This window comes from Falco punctatus, assembly GCF_963210335.1.
Source record: "Falco punctatus genome assembly, chromosome: Z".
Lineage (NCBI taxonomy): Eukaryota > Metazoa > Chordata > Aves > Falconiformes > Falconidae > Falco > Falco punctatus.
The window spans coordinates 16,444,073-16,461,736 of NC_137586.1; the positions used below are offsets into that span (position 1 = coordinate 16,444,073).

The window sequence follows — 17,664 nt, forward strand, 5'->3', positions numbered from 1 at the left end:
AATCTAAATAATATTGAAGTCGTAGTTGAACAAATTAGTATGGGTGTAGATAGGAGGCAGAATTGTTGGAAGATAAAGATTCTGGTCAGTGAATAAGAGAGATTGCAGAGCTGTTAGTAGCAGTAACAAAAAAAAAGTGAAAATCAGAAACTTGGAGCATCATGGGACATCCAAGAGGTGGTCCTGAAAGCTACTTAGTAAGGAAGCAAAAGGCAAAAGAGAGATGCCAAAGTGATAGAATGTGTTTAGAAATTAAGACAGTTATCATGACTGTTCTATTAGGTTAACATGTTACACTGCATCCAGCTGTGGAGCCCTCAACACCAGAGGAGGGCCGCGAAGATAATCAGAGTCTGGCTGGAGCACCTCTGCTATGAAGGCAGGCTGAGAGAGCTGGAGTTGTTCAGCCTGGAGAAGAGAAGGCTTTGGGGAGACCGTATTGCAGCCTTCTGGTACCTAGAAGGGGCTTAAAAGAAAGATGAGGACAGATTTTTTGGTAGCGCCTGTAATGGCAGGACAAGGGGGAGTGGTTTTAAACTAAAAGAGGGTAGATTTACATTAGATATTAGGAGGAAATTCTTTATTGTGAGGGTGGTGAGGCACTGGAACAGGCTGCCCAGAGCAGCTGTGGATGCCCCATCCCTGGCAGTGTCCAAGGCCAGGCTGGATGGGGCTTTGAGCAATCTGGGCTGGTGGAAGGTGTTGCTGCCTGTGGCAGGGGGGTTGGAACTAGATGGTCTTTGAGGTCCCTTCCAACCCAAACCATTCTATGATTCTATAATATGGTTAGTGTAGTGATTATAAATTATAGTAAGTATATAATTATTCTAAAGCATTCTGCTTTTTCTTTTTTTAGTAGAAATTGTCTTTGCAACTTTAGCAAATTTACCTGCAACATTGACCCTTCAGAAGGAGTAACAGCATACTGTGTATTCAGAATCAGTGTTGCTTCTAACAATTCAATTCCTTGTAAAATGAGTTTGAAATTCAAAGCACTGTGGGATTAAGAAAAACACTGTTTTGTTATTGATGGAGTTATAAAGGAATGCTGTGCAGAACTGGAGAAGATGCCAGAGATGAAATGTAGCATTGATACTTCCATTCTTACTCTGGCAGATTATCCTAACAGACTGTAGTTGTGAGAGTGGCTTTTATACAGTGATATTGCCAGCTGTTGCTGGGAAAAAAAGATTTCTCTTAGCCTTGTGTCCCAAGCTGTTTCCCAGAACCCAGGTCAGCTACATTTCCTGAAAGTATTATTTGAAGAGTTGGTCCAAAGACAAGTTTGATTGCTGGGTTTGAGTGGCTGCATCAATAGCTTGATGAAAAATGTCAATACAATCTTAAAATGTCAATACAATCTTAATGTACGTACATTCTCAAGTTGAGAAGTATTCTCAAGTTCATTCCTATTACCAATGTAAAACAAAAGCAAATGGATTTACAGGATAGGTAGACAACTCAGCCTTAGAATGTAAGGCTTATCAGTGGACCACAAAGCAGTTTGTGGAACAGCTAAGGAAAATACATGAGAGAATACATGCTAGTGAATGGTTTGCATATGATTCCAACATGCTGCTTACAGCAGAGGAGCAGAAAGAGCACTATGGAAGGAAAGGCTGTTGTTCCCTCTACCCTGATGGTTTGTGGCTACTAGTGGTGGGGTGGAGGAAGTGGAGTTTTATGCTGGCTGAAGAACTCCTTGTTAATATAAGAAACAGACATAGGAATAACATTTGACACCCCAAGAAACCGCCAACAAGTGTGAGAACCCAAGGGTTCCTTGATACTCTTGATGCCAGAAGTCTGTCTTTAGAACTGTTCAAGGTAAAAGAAGACTAGGAATTCTCAAGGAAACACAAAAGAAGAAAGGAAACTTGTAAAACTCAAGGGAAGGGGGAGAGTGAAATACTTGAACCAAAGGTAAGGTGGGAAAAGATGAGCAACTGGGCAAGTGTATACCTGTTCTGAAAGGTCATAAATGAGCTTTGTTTTGTCTTGATTTGTTCTTTGTTAAACAAAGGTGAAATTCAGGACCACAGTTTGTGTTTAGTATGTATTGTTGGAGATCCGCTTTAAGTCAGATGCAAGTCTGGCATTCTTTTTCCTGCTCCTAGATCTTTTCTATGGTGACTAAATGGACTTTTATGGTGCAGGCTACAATTCTGAATGAAAATCTAGTGTTGTTTTTAAAAAGAAAGCAATCACATTATTGTCTATGGAACACTTAAGCATCTATTTAGCATCTTCAGGACCGCATATTTGTTGATTTAGTGTTTCAAAGGTGTTAAAGGAAAAAGTGGTTGACGTAATTGCCCTATTTAAAAAGCTAATAGTTTCAATTATAAATGCACGTGGAAGAAACTGCAATAAATTACAGATACTAAACAGAGAAAAAGAGCACTTAGGCTGTTCAGTCTTTCTGCATATAAGTAGTGTTCTTTACAGTGAAGGAATGACACAGAATCCATAAAAGATGCTATGGAAGTGATCCACAGAGCTGCAACCATTTAACAAAATTTTGCTTTTTCTTCCTTAATGTAGGCAAGCAAAACTTGTGGGTTCCCAATAGTTTTTTGCACTCACAACTGTAATTACATAAGAGATTTGCTAAGATTCATAGTTTAAAGATAAGAAAGATAAGCAGATATTCTTGGGACTGGACAAGAGTGGCTTGCACTTAAAATAGCTGTGGTTCATTGTAAGACTAGCTGTTGTCCTCTTGTTTACTCAGATGCATAGATGCCTTCCCAATTTGTGCATGAATTACAAACATTTGGATTTATTTCCATACATTTTCAAATAGGAGAAAGTTTCTGGTAGAAATAATTGGTACAAATGGCCAGGCTAACCTGGGGCTTCCGACTTTGAATAGGATTTTTCCACAAATGCTTTTGATCCAGTACAGGAACTGAGGGCAGGCATCGTTTCTGTGCGGTTCGTGCTCCCTCTACCGTTTTTTTGGAAGCATGGAACGGGAGAACACAGCTGGCTAGCGTACTTGGCTGCATGAAAAGCAGACTTGATGGAAGAACAGACTGAAGTTAAAAAAGATTGAGTGGAAAACTGAATCTCTGAGCTGGATTCTCAATTCATCTTCCCGACTCCATTATTTGTAATGTAGGCTTTAATTAGATGATCTACAGTTTTCGACAGAGCTTTGCTTTTATAAGATGAGTAACTTTTATTAAGTGTACTTTATCTGTTGCGGAAATTAAAAGCCACTTAAGAAATGCAGTGGTACTCTGGAAATAGAAAGATTTTATGAGTAAGGAACCTCAGTTTTAGTGCCCCCAGCCTTACCAGTCTTTGAATGTTTTTGTAAGTTTACTGAGAAGGTTACAAGGAACATAAGGGATAAAAATTGTATTTAATGAATACCAAATGTTATATATTACAGGCAGTCCATATGGTGTTCAAATATTTAGAATACAAATTAAAAATTTGAAATTATGAAATACAAATATGTAAACTGATAATAAGTTGCATGTATAAACATACACACACACACATAATTATTTTGCTTAAAATGAGATAATGGTGTTATAGTAGCGTATTCTGAATCTCTGCAAGTTTATGTTGAGCCATAAGATGAATGTTCATATGCACTAAAAAGAAGGTGAGAAATTGCAATGAGTGGATAGTGTTGATCTTGTTAAAAAGAATCTTGGCAACAATGCTGTCAGGAGAGTAAACCTCAATTTAATTTGCATTCAGTTGCATCAAATTGCTGGAATGCTGTTGTGAAAAGCTTCTGTAATTGCGCAAAACCAATAACATCCTTATTTTCTGGCTAGAAGCAGAAAGGTGGTGGTTGTATGAAGTTGTTCATAATGCTTGATAAAATTGGTTTTAATCTGTTGTCAAAACTAAAAGCTAAAATAAAGCAGTAACTGTGAGATAATAATGAATTATTTCTATAGTCAGTAAGAAGATTAGGACTAATATTTAATCAAGATTATTATAAAACATTTCAGAAAAAAATGATAAAATGTAAAATTAAAGTTCTGAAGAAATTATTCAAAAATACTGGATTTTTCATTTCTTTTAGAATATACTACTCTACAGAATGTGATAAAGGGTCTAACACAAACCATTGAAAACCAGTGTAATGTGAAAGGTAAAAGCAAAAATATTCACATATATATACTGTACTCTAATTTTGAATGAGCAGACATTTAATTTTTTTGTTTATATTTACTGGGTTTTTCAGAGAGAGAAACTCACTGGCAGCCAAACAGAAAGGAAAAAAATTATCTAAAATCAATCATGCAGATTTTGTTGGTCTATATGTTTAATGAATGTCTGTTGATATCCTACTTGGAATCCACATGTAAAAGAAGTTTTGCCCTCAGTGAAGTTTTCTTAAATCAGTAGTTGGGCTTTAAATGTGTTTCAGCATAGCACAGGCAATTTTACAAAAAGTGAGAAGGTATCATTCAGCTGTTGGACTGCAGCGTTTATGCATAGTTTTATCACTCTGGTTAACCAAAGACTTAACTTAATTAACTTTGTTAATTAAGTTAATTAACTTAACTTAACTTTGGTTAACCAAAGACTTAACTTAATTCTCAGTGTAACTAAAATTTAGCTGTTATCCATAAATACTAGACAATTACTTATGACTATTTTAAAATAAAATTTATGACTATTTGCTATATCTCTATAACACAGTTTAGCTGTACAGTATGTAGTTAATTTTATACTCATTGTGTGTTCAAGGCATATTAGCATAAATATTAATAAGCTCCTAAAAATTTGAAGTATACGGTGGCTTTTAATACCCAAAGTGACTTTTAATAATCAAAAAAAGCATTATTGTTTTTTTCTAAATTCTGTTTTTGAGATACTACTTTCTAGTTTTGGGGAAACAAGTACCTAAAAAGTTGCATCTTCCAGTTTGAAAATGTTGTAGGCATGATGACAATCTTCTATTTTCTGAGCCAAAGAACTTTGCATCTAGATTTTCTTAAATGCTCCAGTTATCAGAAGGCTAAAGACAATTCAGAGTAGTAGTACTAGGCAAATATAGATTAACTATTAATTTTCTTGTTAAAAAATGGAGACTGAGATTGTGTAGTTCTTTAAATGATGATTATCATGTCCACAGTCTTAAATTTCAGACAAGTAAAAAAATGTAATTTCCTTACTCTGTTTTCCTGATAATAATACTGTCAAAATGTACTTTTTAGTATTTCATATAGTTTTTTATTTACATAGATGAAAATGAAAGACTGAAGGGTACCATTCATATCTTGGAAGAGAAATTAAAGGCTTGTGAACAGGTATGTCACAAATGATCATTTTTTAGGTAGAGAAATAATATTTTATCTCTATTGTAGCACTTCATACATCTTTATATTCTTGGGTTTGCTACTGATACCACTATTGTTGCCCTTCTAATGTTTATGATGTGTAGGAAGAGTTGTTCTCATGACAATATCAATATCAGAATGTGTTAGAGGGACTAAGAGGTCAAAACTACTAAGTGCTGAGAACTCCGGCTCAGTGTAAGATAAACTTTTTATTTTTAGCTGTATTTATCTTCACATTCAGCTTTACAATCTAGAATCTAATCCCTTGCATTAAAGTACATTTTTCTGTGGAAAGAAGGTTTTGATATTAACAATGCCTACTGTAGTGCCAGAGAATCAAGAACTGTCTGAATTTTGTCTATAGTTTTCTTTGCTATGTGCTACAAAGATAATAGGTCTCTACTTTTTATCTGTGTCTTACAATAAGTTCCATTTACCATCTCTCTACTTCTTATCTATGCCACTCATTTTTGGAAAGGAGGTAACACCAGCAGAGCTGGTCACAAGTTATGTTAGTTCTCTGTGCTAAGATTGCAGATCTGTTACCTGTATAGGATTAGGAATCTCACTGCTGATTTTCTTTGCCTGCATTTGTATTAACTAATGAGTTAAAATTGAATTTTTATACCAATAGAGCTTTATCTTTGAGAATAAAGTAAGTAATGGCTTCTGAAAGACGTGAGAAAACTATGATTCTATACCTTATATACTTGTATGGGCATGGTGGAACTTCCTAGTGTGGTTCTGAAGGCACTTACTTGACTATGTCCATATATGCTATTACCACTGATCAGTAACTGCCTTTGAGAGTGCCTCTGAGCATTGCTCTGGTGAGTGGCTACCTCTTTGTTAGAAAGCTCTGACAACAGCCTTGGAGTAAGCACCTCTACAGTGGCAGCTACAGCCAATTCCTTGATAATTCTGGATCAGTTATTGGAGCAAACTTAAATAGGCATGCTCAGACTCTTCACTTGAGTATCACTGCCACCAGCATCACAACTTCTTGTATCACCGATGCTTCTGCTGCTGCCAGTATGAAGTTGCGGAGCCCTTGGTATAAGCAATACTAACAAAACTCATACTTTAAGTATGATTTCTGTTATACAATCTTACAGCTGAAAATCCACAAAAGTAAAACTGTAGTCACTTAACAAATTGCAGCACTGAATCAGATCCTGGGTTAGGGGAAGGAATGTTACCTCTCTATTTGCCTGTTCTCCTAATAAGTACAATTTCTAATTTTACATTAACTGATAGCTGTAATACAATGAAATCTGCTGCATTTTTCATCTGTGGACTTCAGCTAGATTGTATAAAATGTAAATGGGCATTCTGAATTTACTAGATTGAGGCTAAAGCAAGTACTGAATTACAGAGTACTGTACATTTTTACATGGATGTTGTGCTTTGCAGAAGGCTAAAAGCACAGAAACCTCAAGATTTTTATGAAGCCTTTTTACATTTGCAGGAATATAAAGATCAGATCGAGAAACTTAGGATAGAAATTAAAAACAAAGAGGAAGACCACAAATTGGAAATAACACAGTTGAATTGCAATATAAGAAAAAAATGTAAGTTGTCTGAAGACTGAATGCTATAGCATTGGCTAAAATATCTTGTAATCTGTAGCAGCTGTACTTCAACTAGGATAAGTACAAGTTCCACTTCTTAGTGGAGACATATGAAAGCTAGAAGTGGGCAGTATTTAACTGCGTTTTGTCTTGGCTCAAGAGAGTAGACAGTGGCAATGAGGCAATAGTACAGCAACGCAGAATGAGCAGGAATTCCTAAGCAGGCAGAACAGATACTGGGAACTTGAACCTAAAAATCTGAAGGAATGAAATTTTGGGTCATGCAATTTGGAAAATTGCTTTGAACTATAAGCTAGACTGCTGTTGAGAGTGTTCCAGCTGTGCTCAGGAGAGTAGGACATTATTTTCACAAATAAAGAATACTGCAACAAGAAAAAACTATTTCAATATTAATTTTTTCCAGTACTGGAATAGCCTTGAAGAGGTTTTTTTTGTCATCCATAAAGCTGAAAAAAGCCAGACAACCGTATAAAATGGGGTGCTTCTTTAAAGACACTCCATCTTACTCATATGCAACAGGGTGGTTTTCACATAGATTTAAAGTGTATTTTTTTGCTTGAATGAAATTCTTTTTCCCATGAAATGATGACCTGCTGTTCAAGAAGGTTTTAATATTTGGGAAATCATGCTATTTTTCCATCTAAGTATCTTCTATAGTCATTGTATTTGGTGTTGCTCTGTTACCAGTTGAAGTAAAGGAAATGGAGTATAGAGAACAGAGAGAGAAAAAAGAACTGGAAATACTAGAGCTGACTAGACAGCTGAAAATTCAGAATGAAGAGAAGCAGAATGAAATAATTAAACTGCAGATAGAGGTATGCATTACAAAGCTGAGCTAAAGATCAATTGGGCATTGGGTAAACTTAGAAGAGACTGTGTAGTGAAAAATGTTAATCAGTTCTTAACAAAGTAATATTATGGAATCTATTGTCTTTACAAAGATCAGTGGCATGTTCTCCCTTCCATAATGGTAACTGAGTTGCTTCTGCTCAGGAATTGAGTTCTACCTACTGTATAGGGAGACTGAAGTTTGCTGTGTTCTTGTTTGAAGTTAAAAGTATTTTGAAAATGTTGCTAGTTGTTGAGCTATAAAAAAAACCCAAACAAGGTTCTCTGCTTATTTTCATTCTTAATTTCTGAATGGTGGGAAGATATTTTTTTTAATAAACTTCCAAGAGCTTGAAGACTTACGAATCTGTGGAGGTTTCAGTCCCAGAATTCAACATGTATTTCATGGCTCAGGTTTTAAGCTGCTCTGATTATAGAAACAATTAAGGAAATACTTCAGACCTTTCACATACTAAGTGAAAGTGTTTGGGCTGAATTATCCTTGGAACATGAGGGAAGGCTGATGGTTTCAGAGGTTTTTAGTACCCTCTGCATATTCCCCTGCAGACATGTGGCTGTGGAGCCTTAGATTTTTTTTGGTAGTCATCTTGTTCATCTACATGTATTTGGTTCACCATATTTGTACTATTTACTGTTTGTGATATTTTGAGGCATTTTTTTAAGAAACATAACTTGTAATTGCATTCTTTCTTAAATAAAGTAGCTTCATTGTCCTAGTATTAAATAGTAGATCTTGCTATTACTACTTCCAGGTACAAAATCTAATTTTAAAAAAGTGGAAAATATAATTTTATTATTTAACATCCTTTTTTCCTTTTTGGTTCTTAATGTTTCCTCTTGTCCTGATTCTTGCAGTTCAATGCTAAATTAGCAAGAGTTCAGAATAAAACAACAAAATCATTTTCAGAGGCTTCTGTCTTGCCACAGAGTATCTATCGAAGGGTATGTGCTAAATAGCCTGTAGCCTGCAGATACTAAATACTGTTACAGGCTGTTCCATGGGGTTTTACTGTGTGTAACTGCAACAAAACTTGGTGTGTGTGGAGTTTCATGCCTTGCGGGTCCATCTTAACTCACTCTCCCAACACATCCTTCCCACCTGTAGGCAAGTCATTCCATGTCTTTGCACTGATGTTGATACAGCTGGGGTTCAACAACAAAAGCGCACGTGTTAAGTGGTTTTAGAATAGATTTGTTAACCTGGGAACTTAAGATAGAACTGACACAAATGACTGTGATACCAATTATGTATGTGCATTATTAGTTTTGTAGGCATGGGACTTTGGGATGTCACACAAATAGGGTTCTGGGGAAGTAATCTTTGTAATTTTGTGATACAACATACTTAGAAAAGCATTCTTATTAGAACATTTCTCATTAGTCACAGCATATTGTATTGTTGCGTAATTCTATGTGATGTTTAACATTGAAGCCTGTCCTTTCATTTTTACAGAAGCTGCAGCATCTCCAGGAGGAGAAAAACAAGGAAATTGAAATTCTTCGAAACACCGTAAGAGACTTAGAACAACGTCTCAGCAAAAGCCAAGACTTGCCTTTCAAACGGAGGCAGTATTGAGTAAATGACATAGTTTCAGTAGTACATACAATGAGAAATAGTATATTTCAAACTGTGCACCTGAAAGTAAAGCCAAGATAGGAAGAAATACAGGGTTTTTTTTTTACTGAAAACGCTCTTCTCAAGTATTCCAAAGACATGCATTCTTTGTATGTTCAAGACTACTTTCTTGCTAATCGGCATTCACAATAAAAAGATTCAGGTTTGGTAGGAGTAATAATTTCCCTATTAAACCATCATTAATTATGGTGTACGCTTTCAAAGCAGTTTTCCTTTCTTGAATGCTCTCTTCATCCAGGAATCCTTCTAACAACTATATTTTTATTTCAACTCAGTTAATCAAAGGTTAGAGAAGCTAAGCTACAGACAGAGAAGTTATACAAGTGGTATATTACCTTACAAATCACTATAGATTTATCAAATTCAGCACTGTTATGAACAAAGATAAACATTAAACCAACATTAAACTTGTTCTACCCCTCCCTCTTTTTTGATACTGATTCTGCATGAAGGGTTATTAACACTGCTTCTCACTTTAGGCATGATCTTACTGATTTGGTGGGATTTTACAAGCTGTAGGAGTGTGTGTTAATGGACACTGATGCTGTATCTAAGCCACAAAGTTAAACTTATAAGCTTGTTTAAAAATAATGCAATTACTGCTTGTATCTAACATTTGAGATAGAAAGTTATTTTGGCATTGCTTAGGAATAAGCTTTTTTGTACATGATTTGTATCCCTAGGTCAGGAAAATAAAAAACCAACCAAATCAACTTTTGAATATATCCCATCATCTTAATTAAAAAATGATTAAAATATCTGTTTTGTTTATCTTCTATTCTTGATTGCAACACATCAGACAGGAGCCCCTAGGTCATAGTTTATGCTCCTGTCCTCACAAATGCAAGCAGAATGTTAGAAGAGAAACAAGAAAGACAAATTAATCAAGAATGCAGACACCTTCCCAGTGCAACGGAAAAACAAACTATGGGTCAATTAAATTCCTTTAAGTTATGAAGCTTTTCAGTGATGGAATTTGACAGGTATTGTGTAAATCTAAGAGCGCTGCTCTGAAAGTCTACTTCTTTGCAATATTTTAACTCTACACGCCTGTCAGTGTAATTTTTAATTGGGGGCAATAAAAACATTTGGTCTGTTAATTTTTCCACTCTTGCAACTACGTGAATTTAGGCAGCAGGACCCCCTTCCATTTTTAAGGTGCTTAGTTTGTTTTTCAGGCTCAGTTTCTTGCCTTTTCTTGTCATTGTCAGGTGTCACTAGTTTCACTTGCTTCTGCTGCTGGTGACTGTCAGGCAGCAGTGAGCAGACGTCACTGTCAAGATTCAGTGATGTCCTCTGCTGACAGCTGGCCATGTCATCTGCAAGAATTTGGAAGTGCTCCACGACACTGTCAAGTGACAGAATTTCCTAGCTCTTCAAACAAAAGGTGTCGACAATGACAGCATCAGCTACTAGAAGTTGAGTCTGATGCTGTCTGCCAGTTTCAAGTTAATGGGTTTTTACAGCTGGTTTTCCCTTTTTTTCATAGCTTTTTATCTGGTGTAGTTTCCACACTTTCTACCTGTTCATGACTACCTGTCTGATCATGTCTGTTATGGCCAAAAACTCTATGACGCCGACCACTGTGAGGATGATGTCTTTGAGTTTCAGGAGGAGCCTCATGGTTTGCATTTTTGGAATGATGGTGGTGGTGGTGTCTGTGTCTATGCAGGTTGTGGTGATGTGAGCGTTGACTAGTTGGTTTGGGTTCTATCTCTGCTAGCTTTTCATCGGCTTTTTTAGTGATGTTTTCACATATACCATCAATATCAGCTTCCTGCAAAACAGAAGGTAGTATTAAATACAAGACATTTATTTAAACTCGTTCCAAAATAGTATCCTAACATTTTTGCAGAACCAGAAACCCAATTTTAAGTTACTTTGCTGAAGAAAGATATGAATGTATCTAAAAGAACCTTGTTTTACACCACTGGTAACAAGGCAGTTAATATTCTTAATGTAAACTTATAATTCAAGTAATTGCTGATAAAATGTGTTCTTTTTCTAGGATGCCACATCTGACCTGCCTGAGGCCTACACTGACATGAAAAATTGTATGATGGGATCAAAAGTTATTATTCTCATTGAACTTTCATGTCTATGTACATACATTTCTTGATAATTCTTAAAGTAGTTCTGCTACTTTTAATATGTAAAACAAAGCTACCCTTCTTTTATAATGGTAACAATAATCTGTCACCTTGTATTACTACTTTTTCAAAGTAACTGTTGTATATTGTGTTTCAATGTAAACTAAAAGGAACAGTAACTCAAACCAGCTTGGACTTGATTCTCAGGTTTAAATAAAAAACAGCTATTTGTTTAAGTACCTACCCTTCCCAAAAATAGAGTAGCTAATTGCTCACTAGCTGTAATTCCAGAAATTGCATCCAAGATTGCATTTAGATTTCTGAAAATGCTTTGCCTTTCTATCAAGGGTAGGAATTCAAATAATCAGTTTATTGTAAATGAGATCTAATTCACTTTGAAAAATGTTTAAGAGTTCTCTGTCAAGAGTCAAGACACATGAAATGTGTAAATTCTAAATCATGTATTTTTGGATTAATCACACTGAAATAATTTTTTTTAAGTATGAGACAAACCCAGTTTCCTTTCCTGGTATATATAGAATGAAACAAGAAAATACCATGTAAGAGCAGTTTCCACACTTGTTTTCACAGTATGCAATCTTAATAGATTCTTCTACATATTGGAAAGACAGGAAGGAATAGGGCAGACCCAGATGATACACCAGACGGCCACATCTAAGGAGAGAAAAAACTCTGTGGTTACATATACATAAACATACATCTAAAATTAAGTATCTCTTCATATCATACCTTATTTTATTCACGTCAGTCCACCCACACTGTACAGTCCCACAGAGACTTGTTTCTGTCCAAGGAGTTTACAGGCAAAACCAGTATCTGCCTTACAAATGTTTCCCACTCAGCTGCATCAGTCAGTAGTGTGAAGCATGATTTCTGGCTGACTTCACTCTGCTAGTGGAGGCCTCTAGTTTAGTGGCATGCAGACTAGCAAAGGTACACTCATTACAGACCTACCTGGCTAATGAGGAGTGCTGTTAGCAGAGTGATACAGATCACCACGTGGTTATTGCATCCATATAAATAATGTTTTTATGCAATGTAATATTTTGATTGGAATGTGCATTGCAGTGCATCTGCATTACTGATGTAGTGTGCCTGAGGGGTTTTTTTTATGGTGCCTGTTTGTCCCACATCTGTACTTGAGTGTTATGGTATGCACTTGGCTACACCACTGGTACATTCAAAGGGAGCTGTAGTAAATGCAAAACTTGCACACAAGGGCACCTTGTTAAGTGCCCCACCTGTGATGTCAACACACGGTCCTCCAGCCTGAGCTTCTTACACATCTGCAGTGCACATCTAGGACCGGCAACAGGCAAAGACTAATTGCCAACAGAGGCACAATAAGGACATACATTCCTAGAACTGTAACAGATCATGGCCAAACTGGTGCTAAACCAATCCATAGCGTAGGTGTACCCCCTGTGCTGACAGCACATTCAACCTTTCAAATGCTGTGGGCCAGACAACAGCTTTGGGGCCCCTCCAAGGACTACATACAGCTGCCTTCTGTCTGTCACATGACAGCAACCTTCCACACTTAGGTGTATTTGCTGCTGTAACGGGCGATCGCTTTCTAAAGAACATTCCGGTGCAAGTTTCATCCCACACGATTAATTTAGCTAATTCATTCCATTTCATCATATTACCAGAAAAGTTTACTAACTTTCCCGTTCTTTAATAAACTTAATTATGCTTCAGTATGAACTGAGACTGTTCATAACAGAATAGTAATTAGGACAGTCATGTTAGAGGTGCAGGACTTGTCAAATAATTTCCATCACATCAAAACTGAAAAATCAGGATTTCAATTAAAGAGTTATTACTGGTTCTGCCAAAAGATACATGTCCCAGAATCTTATGATTAGAAAGCTGTTTTCTTCGAAAGTTTAAAGCTTCACCTGAAAACTTAATTTTTTTCCAAAAGGCTACATGACATTTTCATCAACTCCAGCCAAAATGTTTTCATGAGAACTCAGCTTTTCTCATTTGATTCTACTTTCATATGCATGGATGTAACAAAGTTGTCTGAAACTAAAAACAGTGTAAGACCAGAATCATGCTGTTAAATTCTACACTCAATTATGTTAACTGAAATCTACAAAAAATATAAAGAAAAATTTATCCCAAACTTTAACTTAAGCAAAAGCAGACTTCTCCTTTGTAGTAGATTCCTTTTTCCAGTAAATGCAAGTGCTCTACTTAGTGCAAATCAGAAATTTATTTTGAAGTCTTTGTTAGGAAGTAATCAGCTTATCTGCAACTCAATGAAATGATATATAGATTTTACAAAGCATTACTCTAAATGCAAATATTTTCTTGTGTTCCTCTTTAAGTACAGACCTGTCATAGATGAGAAAGTCATCTTTGCTTCCATTTAAGTTAGTCCAAACATCAGCTTGCCCCTCATCTTGCTGGTAGACAGTGATATGCTCTGAAACACTTTCTCTTAGTAGGTGGACTTTCTTCTGGGAATGAGCTCCCTGATGGTTGACAACCACATATGAGATATTAACGAGTCCTTCATTCTCTAACTTGACTCGCAGGTCCTCCAGCCTAGCGGAGAATGTAAAGAAGTAAGACCATAAATCATTAGAGAATGGTAAGATTTGCCATGTTCAACAAAAGTTAATATGCTCCATCTTGCTTTTATTTCAGTGCATGTTATTGTCTCCCAGTTTTAATGGTATCAGTCTAACACCATTGAAACATTATTGCCATTTGCCATGACTATCAACTATACTGTCACCAAACCAGACTCTAATAGCTAATATGCCATGGGTCCTGTCCTTGTAAGTACAATGCAGTACCAAATAAAGCAGACATCTGTTTTTAGACTGAATTTGGTGCTATTTTTATTTCAGTTCTTTTACACTCTTCATGGTCTAACACAGTTAGTTATCTGATGTCTCTATTTAAATGCTGAGGTTTTGGTCACATAGTTCGTTAAAGAATGCATACTGTAAATACAGTAGGAAGATGAATAATCAAGAAAGCAAACCTAAAGTAAAAGGCAGATAGCTCTCCTGCTCATCTCTTTAACAGCCAGAAAAAGGATATTATACCAACCGGGTCAAAAAGGATGGCTATAAAATGTGTGCATGACCCATCCAGCAGTTACTAGTCTTTCCCTTCTGTATCCCACCACAAAAGTCTTTCTTTGTCCTACAGTACATCAAGTTGCTTTCTTGCTGTACAATGTGGTTGGGTTTTTTTCCCTTTCATTTGTATCCTTCTCATTGAATTGCCCCAGAAAACTTTTTATTTTTCCAGTTTCAGGAAATAGTCTGGAGCTTGAAAGATTCCTTAAAACCTTTCTAAAATGTACAGAATCAAACCCAACTACCTCAAAATCCAACCACAAAGCACAGTTTCAACTTTGATAGAGCCAGACATTTACTAACACTTCTTCAAATCTAGTTCTTAAAAAACTTCCAAAGACTATATGATGTGAAGTTACACAGCCTAGAGGGGAAAACTAATACTAAAGTCACTAAAATCAAGCTCTGAAACCAGTACTACAAATTTTTAAACCAAAACGATTTCACAATCACTAAATTAATCCAAGGTAAGGGCTGTATGCAGTTCCTGTTTGGGTCAGCTGGAAATTATATTCTTGCTGCTGTTACTGTCATAATACCTAATTATTTGCACAGAGGTAGGTTCTAGAAACCAGAGCACCAATGTCCCAGGTCTTGTATGAAAATACAACACTGATGAGCCCTTTGAATGCTTCATCTTTTTTTTTTTTGAAAGGGCAGTCTTTACCTTTTCTTCTGGATTTTTTTTTTCCTTTTTTTTTTTTTTCTCCAGCTAGGAACTCTGAATGGGGGCTGGGAAAACACATTAAAAGTACATGTTTTGATCTGCCTTTTCCCCTACAGATCTTACATAAGAAATGAGTGATCACAGATCTCTCCGTTTCAGGTGTTCTCGCCATGTCAAAGAATTATGATGTTTCTTGGCTTCAGCATCTTTGCTACATCAATCATCTGTTGCTAACTGAAGCACAGTCTTGAGGAACCGTTTCTGTTGGGTTTTCATGTGTTTTGGGTTTTATCAATGTCAACTTGATCATACTTTTATGATGCAAATACAATCTGGAGAAGATGATCTGTCAATCAGGGCCAAGTTGAAAGAAAGAATCTGAGCCACTGGCACAGAAAGCTCCTGCTGAGAGTTAGCCTTGGCCTCTGGCTCACACATGCCAGCGGGGATGGCAGCATTTGAAGAAGCTATAGTTCAACGACTGCATCTGTAGTTGGGCACATGTGTTATCCCCCAATTAAAAAACTGACCAGTAATGTTTTAACAGAAAATGGGAAAGAGATTTACGCTTACCTGGAAGCCTGCAGCAGGCACAAGTATCAGCTAGCTTGGAGGAGAGCCACCACTGTCACTGAGCCCCTAGAGTTCAGCATTGGGTTCTCCTCCCCAGTATACCATTCTGGGGCCTCCTTGCAGTTCTGGCTCTCTGTCCCTCCTCCTGGGAGGAGACAGAGAGCCAGAACTAGTCCCAGCCCGGCCCACATGGCTGGGTTTTAACTGAAAAGAGAGAAAATAAACAAAATTAAATCAGTGCCTACACAAAGTTCAGACTCTGAAATTCGCATAATAAAACACAGCAGGCTATTGGCTCCATTCAGTTAAAAGAAAAAAACAACCAAACACACAACTGTAAGAATATATTTGAGCTACTTTCTTTACTGCTTGATTATATTTCTTTCATTTTGCAGCTAAGTTCCCCTATATTAGGCAGTATTTTGTTGTGGTATGTAAACAGATGAAGTGTTCAGAATAACTGGATTTTCTTTTAATGCTACTAATCTATGTTTTTCCTTCCTCTTTGTAACTTCTTCTTGAATGTTCTTAACACTTTGGTGATTTTATAGGCAGCCTCGTTTCTTCTGTTTTGAAATCAGTTGTGCTGGACCAGTTTACACCAGTAAAGTTCTGTTTACACCAGACAAGTTCACTCCAGATTCCCAAGTAATTCCACTGACTTAAAAGTACTTGCACCAATAGTGTATTAGTACAGAGCAAGTATTAAAGAACCTGGAAGGAATCAGAGAAGACTTAAGCATTTTCACAAGTCAGTCTGTAGTATTTGGAACTCATTGAGAAAAATCTCTTAAGAACACAGGCACTAGAATGAAAACTGAGATTCAGGATTCCTCAGATCTTACAAAATCTCCTTCCCACACTTAGTCTATTTAATGTTCATGAAAATACATAGAAGAAATTATCTAATTATCCTTTCCTTTTATTCTATTAACATAATAATTTTGACATAGTATTTTCAGAAAACACCCATTATTGAGAAATACATAGAATTATAAAATGCTCCCCAACATGTCCTAGGCTGTGGAATTGTGTAATTTTACCACTCACATCAGAGTCTGACAGTGAGCAGGATGTTCTGGGAACACTTAAGTTCTGATAACACGTGTTTCATCAATCTTGTGATATTCTAAAAAAATGAGAACGTTTTACTGTAAAACAAGAGCCAGCTGCTGCAAAGCCAACATCACTTGCGAAATCCATCTGTCCTTAACGTTTCTTTCCTGCAGTTCTACCGAAAGCATTTTAGCTATAGTACGTTGAAGATTAAACTGTGGACCAACAAATAGCAACAGGGACATGTTTTTTTACTCTTCCCACACATCTGGAAAGCTGCCCGCCTTTATATCCATTACAAGCCCATGAAAGTCCTATGACATCTTGAGATCCTTTTGTGCCTTTATAGCCTTCTGCAGCACCGGTGTACAGCACCAGCAGCAACGGTCCTGCCCTCTGACCTAGGTGACAGCTATGTTTTGCACGCCACTCTGCATTTCGACTTTCTAGTTGGTTTTCAGCAGAAGTTTCTGCAGTCAGCCTTTTCAGGCAAAGAAACAAGCACACACTCTGCCAAGTTTTAAGTCATGAAGCTCTCACATAGCAAAACAAGCACACTTACCCTTTCTTCCTCTCTCTCCTTGGAAGCTCTGCCTAACTGCTGCAGAAGAAAACACTGTGGGGAAAAGGGCTGTGGTATTTATACGGCTCTTGTTTATCTCACTTTGCAGATACAGTTCAAAGTTCAGGGAGCCCATTCTGAATGACCTTGCAAGCAAAGCAAACCCCTTCGGCAAAAGTAGCCAAAATATTTCTCCATTAAC

The 17,664-nt window shown here is 36.7% G+C and overlaps 2 protein-coding genes across 4 annotated transcripts in view; one reads left to right on the top strand and one right to left on the bottom strand.

The window, feature by feature from the left end:
• The window catches only part of CCDC152 (coiled-coil domain containing 152), a 31,599-nt gene extending 21,870 nt beyond the window's left edge, over positions 1-9,729 (top strand). Inside the window, exons 4-8 of the mRNA XM_080372211.1 lie at positions 4,052-4,120; positions 5,221-5,285; positions 6,784-6,886; positions 7,595-7,722; positions 8,612-9,729. Coding sequence (XP_080228337.1) covers positions 4,052-4,120; positions 5,221-5,285; positions 6,784-6,886; positions 7,595-7,722; positions 8,612-8,713 — 467 coding nt within the window. The 3' untranslated portion in view covers positions 8,714-9,729. The remainder of the gene's footprint in view (positions 1-4,051; positions 4,121-5,220; positions 5,286-6,783; positions 6,887-7,594; positions 7,723-8,611) is intronic.
• Positions 9,411-17,601, bottom strand: SELENOP (selenoprotein P; the record flags this gene model as incomplete). Of its 3 annotated transcripts, none has more annotated exons than XM_080372204.1 (5): positions 17,463-17,601; positions 15,845-16,048; positions 13,847-14,059; positions 12,040-12,157; positions 9,411-11,169 (listed from the first exon to the last, which is right to left on the bottom strand). In XM_080372204.1, exons 2-5 carry the CDS (start codon positions 16,033-16,035, stop codon positions 10,600-10,602), a joined length of 1,092 nt encoding a protein of 363 aa, XP_080228330.1. In that variant the 5' UTR covers positions 16,036-16,048; positions 17,463-17,601. The 3 variants fall into 3 exon arrangements, with proteins under 3 accessions (XP_080228330.1, XP_080228331.1, XP_080228332.1); XM_080372205.1 differs by lacking the exon at positions 17,463-17,601 and adding an exon at positions 16,895-16,974; XM_080372206.1 differs by having other exon boundaries at positions 10,669-11,169.
• Between the last annotated feature and the right edge of the window lie 63 nt (positions 17,602-17,664).